A 9,768-nucleotide genomic window follows, 5' to 3' on the forward strand; every position below is an offset into this window, starting at 1 on the left:
CATTTGCTTTGCTTTTGCATTTTAGCAGCTGTGTATTTTAATTTTGTCTAATAACCCATAAACCTTTGATGGTAACCAGGAGCTGCCCCAGCTCTCCCCCTCCTCTCTACAGTTGGGATAGCAGCAAAAACGCCAGCCCCAGGGGCACGGGCAGCCTGGAAGTACCTCGTGGCCACCTCTCTGGTTAGACCACTTGGGTCATGCTATTTCCACGTCCCCACTCCGACATCTGCACACTCTGCCCCACAAAATCAGGCCAGGAGCTAGTGGAGGAGCTGAAACGCACTGAAGCGATTAATAATCTTCCCCACTGCAGTTAATGATATTCACACTAGCAGAAATATGAAGAATCCTAAAATCTTCTGTGTGCAAAGAATAAAAAAAATATACATAAAAGCTTACTCGCAAATGAGCTGAGACCGACCCTGCTAATGTGTAGAAAGGTAATACCTATTAATCTTTTCATGCCTGTGCTAATATTGTCTTCAGTGGCATTACTGATGTCAGGTTAGTCCTGTGCGTCCCAAACAGGCAATTTGGAGACAAAGAGGGACCAAAAAAATGACAGCTTTTCTCGTGTTTTCTGTTCCCTTTCTTTTCCTCTTGGCTTCTTTACTATATTAATGGTTTCTAGTCTATAATGTTATTTCCTCCTCAGGTTTTTTTTTTTCTTCCTATTACATACAACCAGTTAATTCCAGATACAACGCAAGGGGGAGTTCACAGTTCTTACCTCAGATAGCTTTAAGATAACTGTAGATGTTATTATCGCTTGTTTTTTTCTTGTTTTCAAATGTTTAACATCACAGCCTCAGCCACCGATGGCAGACTCTGCCCCGTGGGTGCACGTTGTCCTGTCTGGCTGTTAGGGAGGGTGGGAAAGTGAACCCGTGTCCCACCTGTCTGCAAGCGATTCCAGCCTTTTCTGCACATTTTCTCACTTGCATTTCTGCAGAGCCCCTCAGCAGCAACTCGCTGCTTCCTGCAGAGCTGTCATGAGTTAAGTACTGCTTTCAGTAAGGCAAGCCCTTGCGGGAGCACCTCGAGGAGCAGAGCAGAAGCGAGGGTCCGAGGCGTGCAGGACATCCCTGGGACAGGCACGGAGAAGCGGGGCTGAGGAACACAGAAGCCCTCCCCTTGCCACACACAGGGGATGGCTCACAGGAGAGAACACCGCTCGTTCTCTGTATGGATGGTTTCATTTTTAATGTAACATAACTTGTTTTTAAAAAAAATTACTGACATTTATGGAAGAGACAATTTTCCAGGGCTCTTCCCATCCACAGAATCACAGAATGACAGGGGCTGGAAGGGACCTCCGGGGGTCATCTAGTCCAACCCTGTGCCGGATAGTACTGTCACTGTCGCAGCCTTCTGCATTAAGTCGAAGTTCACCCCAGTCACCCTTCGTTATCACCTTCCTAATTACCCTGGGGGAATAATAAGACACGGGGACTGGCGCATCCTCCTGTGCCTGGCAGCAGTGGGTCGGACTCGGCTCTCTGGATCTGAGCAAATACGGGTCCCAGCCTAGAAGGGGTCACTTCTGCTACCATCGGCGGGGACAGAGGGAGACCCAGGTTTGGGATGAAATGCAAAACATAGTTTCAGTGGTTTCATTTTTTTTAAAAAAAAGCAACAAAAAACCCCAAACATGAATTGAAAAACTAACATCTTAACAAGTGTTTTCCAAAATCATGACTTTTGGCCGTGTGGAACAAGGATTGTGTATTAACCTACTGTACATGTAACAGAACACAGAGGACTTCAGATTGCATCTCTTTTCATAGTGGCACGTTGCGCTAAGCTTGATTTTGTCTTGTGTAACTGTGTGCTTACTCCCTCTTGGGGGAAAAATAGATCCAGGGTCAACACCTGTTTTTTGGTAAATGTGGGGATTTTAGAAGAATTAACTATATGTATGATAACAATTCAGCATGAAGAGTTACAATCATTTTTACAACAATGTTGCATTGCAATACTAATATTTTTTGCCTTAGTTTATTGTTCCTTGAACATATTTTAATTTCATATTTGTTTAACAAGCAGTAGCCCAAGTAGTGGATTAGTACCAAGGCACTGGGATTTGTTGTAATTATATTCTGCTTTTGGTGCAGAATCTGAGCAACGAAGAGCAAGTAGTTGTCATACAAGCAAGGACAGTTCTCACGCTGGCTGAAAAGGTAATGACAACTGCCTCAGTCAACGCCTGTCAGGAAAGCATCTGTCCCTCTCAGGGCAGCTCACTTGAAGACACTGGTGATGGAAAGGATAGTTTCATCACTATCAAAATGCCCCAATTCTTTATGTGGAATTATACTTACACTAGTTTTTGTCAAAATAAAGGTAGCTTTCAGGCAATACAGACAGACATTGCTTATTTTAAAATGTTAATTAGCAAAATTATGTTAGAAGGTAAATGGCTAGGCTTTGAAATAATGCTGTTTTCCATTACCAATATGTATAAAAGCAAAGATGTAATAATAAAGTTAATTTTTCCTCTTTTATTTAGTGATTTTAAATAAGTACTTGCAGGGGGTGCTGGCGCGCCCTAGAGTCGCAGTGAAAGCTGCGTGCGCAGGCGTGCTGCCGCTGCTCTTTCAGCTTACGCACTCCATCTCTGTTTCTGTGCACAGTGGCTACAGCAGATAGAGGTGACGGAGTCTGCGCTGCAGCAGAAGATGCTGGATCTTGAGAATGAAAAGGTACCGGGAGACGATGGGAAGGAGCCGGTGGGAGAGGCGGCAGGAGAGCAGTGGCACCAGGGCGGTTGCACTGACAGCCTCTTCCTTCTGTCCCCAGGAGCTGTTCAGCAAGCAGAAGGGCTACCTGGATGATGAGCTCGACTTCAGGAAACAGTCCTTGGACCAAGCTCACAAGGTGAGGAAAATCAGTCTTGGCTGAATTACGACATCTTGGTGAACTTACTTTGCGTATTATGTGCAGTCTGTGCTCTATAGAAAAACTCTGTGCTTTGGACAGGACAGCTCGTGGAGTCACCCGAGCAGTAAACAGGCTGAATTTTATATCCTCTGTACCCTGCGCTAACAGCGAGTTCCTTATAGACAGAGTTTCTTGGGTTTGGGTGGTCCCTGCAGGAGTAGGACCTGAACGTTAACTTATTAAACACAACTTTTAATTTAGCAGAGGTTTCAATAAATGACTGAGAAGAAAGTTACATTTTCAGTAACTTCTCTTTTCCTTACAAAATAGAGATTCTAGCCTAGACGTTTCCTTAGATCTTAGATTACAGGTCAGTTAGAGAAAAGTTCAATATATACTCACGAGAGACATAAATGCATAAATTTTCATATCAATTTGTCTCATTCTTTCAGTTCCATTCCAATTTTGAGCAGTTACACAGGAATGAGTATTTATGCCTCTTTTTCTGGACACCTATTATTTATTTGTATCTCCAGCCATTTGGGAGAGCTTTTACTCAGTACGCTTCCTGTCCTGTAAGGATGATTTTTAAGACTGATTTTGCCAAATGATGAGCTATATCTGGAACCAATGACTATGCACAGTGGAAACCCTGGACCCCTTTACCTATGGTCTCAGCCCTAAAACAAGATTATCTCCTGCAGCCTCGAGCTGTTCTGGGAAGCAGTTTGGTGCAGCCGAAGGCTGAGCCTGTAGGATTCATCTTGAAAGATAAGCCCTGAGAGAGGTGATCCTCTAGGTCTTGGGTGAATTCTGAAACAGATCCATACATCTGAGTATGCGGAAACTTGCACCAGCAGCAGAGTGGTAAAAATCACATGGGATCACTTGAAACTCCTGGTAACATCATGGACTGTGCAGGAGAGCTCAGACATGGAGCCGTGGCTGTCGGTTACTCAGCACCTCTCCGGCTCACGGCCGGACACTCACTCTCTGTCCATGAGATGGATCTCCAGTTCCAGGATCCCAAATTTACCGAAGGCTCCAACAACAACTACCTGCTCCTTGGCACTGCCGCTTGTGGAGAATCATAGAATCATAGGGCTGGCAGGGCCCTCTGGAGCTCACCCAGTCCAAGCCCTGCCAGAGCAGGGTCACCCAGAGCAGTTGCACAGGAACGCGTCCAGGCGGGTTTGGGATGTCTCCAGAGACGGAGACTCCACACCTCTCTGGGCAGCCTGTGCCAGGGCTCTGCCACCCTCCAAGTAAAGAAGTTCCTCCTCATGTTTAGGTGGAACTTCCTATGCTCAAGTTTGTGCCCATTACCTCTTGTCCTGTCCCCGGGCACCACTGAAAAAATCCTGGTCCCATCCTCCTGACACCCACCCTTTAAGTATTTATAAGCGTTGATAAGATCCCCCCTCAGTCGTCTTTTTTCCAGCCTGAAGAGACCCAAATCCCTCAGTCTTTCTTCATAAGAGAGGTGTTCCAGCCCCCTAATCATCTTGGTAGCTCTTGGTAGAGAAGGAAGAGCGTAATGAACTCTTGGTAGAGAAGGAAGAGCGTAATGAGCTCTTGGTCATTAGAAGGAAGAGTGTAATGAATATGTTGAAGGAGCTGAGGGTTACTTGCTTCTTCCTGTATTCTTTGAATGCATCGCACAAGTGTCCCCTGGCAAAGTGATGGGCTTTACTCCCAGGCACAAATGCAGCGTGAAAGCAGTGAGGAAGCTTTGTTCTGCCCCAAAATTCAAGTGGCAAAGGCTCTTTTGATTTCTATAATTTGTTTCACTCCCATGTTTCCTTTGTGCCCCTTGGGATGAGGAGCTGCTAATCTTCCCCCGCTAACTGCAGCCAACAAGATTACCAGCTGTAACCGCTAAGCTTTTTGCACGGTTTTCACTCCCTTTGGTTGCTGGCGGGGGATTTTGCTCCGAGAAGCACTTGGCTCACGCAGAGACTCCTGGCACTGTTGCTGCTCTGGAGACCGTGAATTTCCCCACACTCTTCTTTCTTCACAAGTCAGTATAATCAGAAGGGCCAATGGCTGTACAGTGGAGGTTTGGGACCCAACAGAAATCCGTGTTTCAAAGAACAGCATTTTGTTGAAACAGTTCTGGTTAGCAAGGCTGTTGGCGTTATTTTTAAAAGTGAAAGCAGAATCTTCTTCTGAGATCTGATCTGGTCTCCCCCCCAGAGATACCATGGTTGCACTCTTTCCGTTATCATCAGTATCCATAACTCCTGCGCGATGTTATTGTTCTTGTAAATGCTTGCATTCTTCTGTCCTGACTCTGCTAAGGCACAGTAAGAAAACACCACCAGCAGCCTCAGGTAGAAAAACTTGGTGATTTTGAATTGAGCTGAATTGTCACAAGCAGCATCTATGGCACCTTCAAACAGCCCGTCCGGGGGTTCAAGCCACACTATTGCAGCAGTCATGGTCTCCTGAAGTCACGGAGAGCTCTGCAAGGTTCAAACCACACTATTGCAGCAGTCGTGGTCTCCTGAAGCACGGAGAGCTCTGCAAGATGCCACCAGCTTTGGAGAGGGTGTGCAAAGGTGCCATCATTTGCTGCTTTGTCTCTTGCTCTATATCAAACTTGCAGAAAAAGATTTTGCCTTGGTTTTTGGCTTGCACAAAGGAATAACATTCACCTTGGACTTCGAAGCAGAAGACATTGTCTGGCAAGGTCACCTGCCCTAGAAGGGCACCAGGCTCGATGACGCTGGGGAAACATTGCCAGCCCTTTCCCTACACACTTCTACATCTCAGTAGATCTGGAGGGTACACCCGTCTCTGTGCAAGAGACGTTTTCTGATGCAGTGAAGCAGAGGCTCTGGAGCCTGAGACTGCAGGAGCAGAGCCCAGCTACCAGATAGATTTTTCTCGAGCGTGAAGCCTCTTGGAGCTGACAGCTCTGCCAAGGGAAGTGCTGGAAACACCTTCACATGGGGCATTTTAAGCTGCCTGGTACGAAATGCTGCAAGCACACAACAGGGAGTTGTTCGTTTCTGCAGGAGCATGAGCTGGTGCTGTCGTATCCTCTGTGCTGCAAACGAAATACCTGGGAGAGTTGTACCGAGAGACTGAACATTGCATTTAAAAAATACCTGTAACTCACAAAATGAGACTTATATGAACCTCTTTTCCCTTTTTCTTTTTTCCCTTTCCTTTTTTTTTCTTTTTGCCCTTTCTCCCCACAGCCATCTCCCCATATCTAGAAAGGAGTCGTTGACACCCATGTATTTTTTGAGAGGCAGCCTAGGCTGGGCCCAGGGCCGTCCCAGCCCAGTGCTGCTCAGAGCCCCACAAGCTAAAAGCACCTTGAAGTATTTTCCCCCTGGATTGAGTTTTCCGCACTGTCCTGTGCAGGAGGCTCAGCACACACACAACCCCTCTCCCGCTCCCGTTGCCTTACCGGGGTAGGATTTTCAGTTCCTCACAGAATCCTCATCCGAGCAGAGACAAGGTCAAGCTGACAGCCTTATATTGTTTTTGATTAGCAAATTCTGGAATTAGAAGCCATGCTCTATGATGCCCTGCAGCAAGAAGCTGGAGCCAAAATTTCCGAACTTCTTTCAGAAGAGGAGAAAGAGAAACTGAAGAGCGCCGTAGAGCAATGGAAGCGGCAGGTGATGAGTGAGCTCCGGGAGAGGGACGCCCAAATCCTGCGAGAAAGGATGGAGCTCATCCAACACGCACAGCAGGTAGGCTCTGGTGCACGGGCATGGCGGGGTGTGGGGTGGGACGGTCCCTCGGATGGGAACGTAATGAACTTGTGAGCACCAGCCTCTTCTCCCAGAGCTGTACCAGGAATGGCTGGTCCTGGGGCCAGAGTTTGATTTGCCTTGGATAATCCCTACAAACAGGGCATTTTGGTTTTCATGAATTTGTCACACGTGGTGACAGTCACAGAGGACTCATCTACAGCTTAAAACCCAATTTTTTTAGAAGCACAGCACATACAATTTATATCTCCAAAAATAATGCGTCTTCTGGGTACATCTGTATTTGGTTGGTTAATAAATATTTTTTTATTTGAAATCTGACAGAGAATTAAAGAGCTAGAAGAAAGAATTGAAGGCCAAAAAAGACAAATAAAAGAGTTAGAGGAAAAGGTAAGGTAATGCAGATGAAACAGTTACTGTATGTGCACATGACCATATATTCATTTCACCTCAGCTAAGAAAACAATCTTATGAAAAGTTTGTGCTTGTTAGCGCAGTGAGCTAACGTGAGAGCGCTCCAGGAAACCATTTCGCATTTGCATTGTCCCTCTGAGAAGGAAAGGTTACCAACTGAAATTGAACCTTTCCTTCTGTTATCCTTCGGTAAAGTCCGAAACACGGGACTTGGCAAGGATGGCGGGGTCCATCTGCCCTGGGAAGGGGATGGAGAGCTGCTGGGCATCAGAGGGATGAGGTCTCGCATGTGCTCAGGGAAGGAGCCAAGGATCTTGTCTCCTTCCCATCTGCAGCATCTGCTCTGACCTGCCTTCTCCGGGGGGAGAGAGGAGGCTCCCTTTCCTCTCCCCTCCCCTCCTGCAGCCACAGCAGTCACTGTCACCGTGGTTAATGTCATCGAGCTTTCTCCAGGCAAGCCATACCTGTTGAATTTTACCCTAAAATTACCCTCATCTGAAATAATCTCTTTCTGATGAAATTGCCATGGGAGAACTTGCTCAGGTACAACAGGGACTGGGCCGGACTTTCACCTGAAAGCAAGCACAAACCTTAGCAGTGAGCGGTTCGGGGTTCTTTGAGGTATCAGAAGAATTCAGCTCATATTTTACTCCCCGTTTTTCCTGAGCCCTTGGCAGTGACTGGGCCGGGCTCCACTGGGGCAGGAGATGGCTCTCGTCAGTCCGAGGGCTGCTGGGCTCCGGCTGAGCTGAGCCGAGCCCCGAGCCCCAGACCTTGCTTCACACTTTATATTTCTTCTCAGCTCAGAGTTTTGTTGCACTCTGTCTGTAACCATGGCTTATTTCTCAGCTAAACACACTGTAAACTCTTATTCTCTTTCTTCTCTTCCATTTTTTCCTCTCCTCCCTCCCCTTTTCAGTTTTTATTTTTGTTTTTATTTTTCTCTTTAGCTTTCATTCTTTGGTCATAGTCCTTCAGGCCACACACAAAAGGTAAGCCCTCGGATCACCTCTGGTTTCCCCTCTTTGTTTTGCAAAGCGTCAGAGCCTTCCCTTTGCTGCTCAGGCCTCAGCAGTATTGGGGGGTCTCCTGGGTGCCCCAGATAGCCCGAAAATGGAAATCCCTGCTCCTTCTCCCTGCCCAGCTGGGCTGGCCGACACGCTCACAGCTGGATCAGGCCCCTTGCGTTAGCTCGTCCTGGCTTCAGGCTAAAAACCCAGGATGGTTTGGGTGGAGACATGACGTTTATGAATGTGTTTCTCCCAGCATCATGCCTTAGGGCCCTAGATATTGCCCAGCCCCGCCTTTATTCCCGTGTCAATAGGAGTTAAAATGCCAATCTGTTTGTGCTGCCGGAGGTCGTAGAAATCACCACATTGATGGCACTGAGGGGGGCATTCCCGATTAGTCACCAAAGGCAATAGAATACAGCACAAATCCTTTTTTATCAGTTGTACAATTCAAACAGATAGGTATAAATATAAACCTTACAGAAATTTCATGCATGTTTTTTTTGCCCAGATAAGACTTTTTTTTGATCCATGTTTTTATATCTTTTTCTTGTTTCAGCCAACGGAGGGAGCTAGAATTGCTTCTACTGTCACTGACAGGAAGACAGCACTGATTACCGAGACACAAAAAGAGACATTGCCATTTCAAAAACTCCAAATATCTCTCACATTTTGCTACCGGCGATGGAAGGTGCAATCTTTCTCCTCCTTTCAGACTGAAGCTGAACTAGGGGACGTGGAAGTCTCTGCACAGGTGGCGCCTGCACCACTGGCCCCTCTGACCGAGCATTTTGAAAAGCTAGAACTAAGCTGACACAGAAGAAAGCCAAAAACCCCCTCCCTCCCCTCCAGCCACAGGCTCCTTCCCGGAGTCCTGGCTCTGCTGCTTGAACTAACTTTCAGTGGAAGTCCTGGCTCTGCTGCTTGAACTAGCTCTCAGCCTTACTGACGGAGCAGTATACTAATTCAGATAAACTGAATAGACTTTGGTTCCCTGCTAAGCAGGTAGTACATTGCTTCTCTGTAGAAGTGCCCGTGTCCTGTTTTATATGTCACGCATTTATATTTGTTATTCATAGTTATTTAAAAATCTGTCTTGGAAGAAGATTTTAGGAAGAGTTCCAGAGGAGTAAGTCACAAAAAGATAAACGTGAATGAAAATGAAGTGTTTTGTTCCAAGGTATTTCTTCATAGCACAGGGTATGGCCAATGGTTGGTTGAACGTCCCGCAAGCCCAGTTTTAGGGAAAAACCTGAAGGTTTTTTGAGGTATGTTTGAACCCTCCAGGAAATCAAGTTTTAATTTTGGGGGAAGTTTTCAGTAGACCGTGGCCCACAGCACGATGAGAAAAATGGCACAATAATTTATAATTTGCTGTCCCTAAATGACGAGAAAAGACTTAACACTGTCCCAACAAAAAGATCAACCCAGAAAAGAGTGAATGGAAAACACGTCATCCCTGATCCGCACACGCTGGGCTCGGGCAGGCAGCCAAAGGCAACAGAAGATGTTACCTTGGGACAAGGGAGCACAAGGACCGCAGAGCCCGAGCCCTGGAGGTGGCGCAGGAGCCGGGAAGGAGAAATGGATCCTCCAGAAAGACAGGTGAAGGAGGGAAAATCCGGAAGAAATCCCACCAGTGTGAGTCACCATATGGGAGCTGCAGCCGAGCGCGAGAACCCGGGGCTGGCGAGAAGGGGCAAGAACACGCTGCCGTCCGCAGCTTCCCA

At 46.8% G+C, this 9,768-nt stretch overlaps 1 protein-coding gene across 27 annotated transcripts in view; it reads left to right on the forward strand.

The window, feature by feature from the left end:
- JAKMIP3 (Janus kinase and microtubule interacting protein 3) overlaps window positions 1–9,469 on the forward strand; it is a 75,469-nt gene extending 66,000 nt beyond the window's left edge. For 12 of the 27 annotated variants that reach the window (XM_074591471.1, XM_074591460.1, XM_074591464.1 and 9 more), the window contains 7 exons: window positions 2,118–2,183; window positions 2,637–2,705; window positions 2,803–2,880; window positions 6,390–6,593; window positions 6,939–7,004; window positions 7,979–8,020; window positions 8,598–9,450. In XM_074591471.1, coding sequence (XP_074447572.1) covers window positions 2,118–2,183; window positions 2,637–2,705; window positions 2,803–2,880; window positions 6,390–6,593; window positions 6,939–7,004; window positions 7,979–8,020; window positions 8,598–8,852 — 780 coding nt within the window. In that variant the 3' untranslated portion in view covers window positions 8,853–9,450. Of the gene's footprint in view, window positions 1–2,117; window positions 2,184–2,636; window positions 2,706–2,802; window positions 2,881–6,389; window positions 6,594–6,938; window positions 7,005–7,947; window positions 8,021–8,597 lie in introns of all 27 variants that reach the window. The other 15 variants (XM_074591484.1, XM_074591476.1, XM_074591478.1 and 12 more) reach the window with 5 other exon arrangements.
- Window positions 9,470–9,768: the final 299 nt, after the last annotated feature.

Source organism: Larus michahellis, chromosome 6, assembly GCF_964199755.1.
Source record: "Larus michahellis chromosome 6, bLarMic1.1, whole genome shotgun sequence".
In the NCBI taxonomy this organism is placed as follows: Eukaryota; Metazoa; Chordata; class Aves; order Charadriiformes; family Laridae; genus Larus; species Larus michahellis.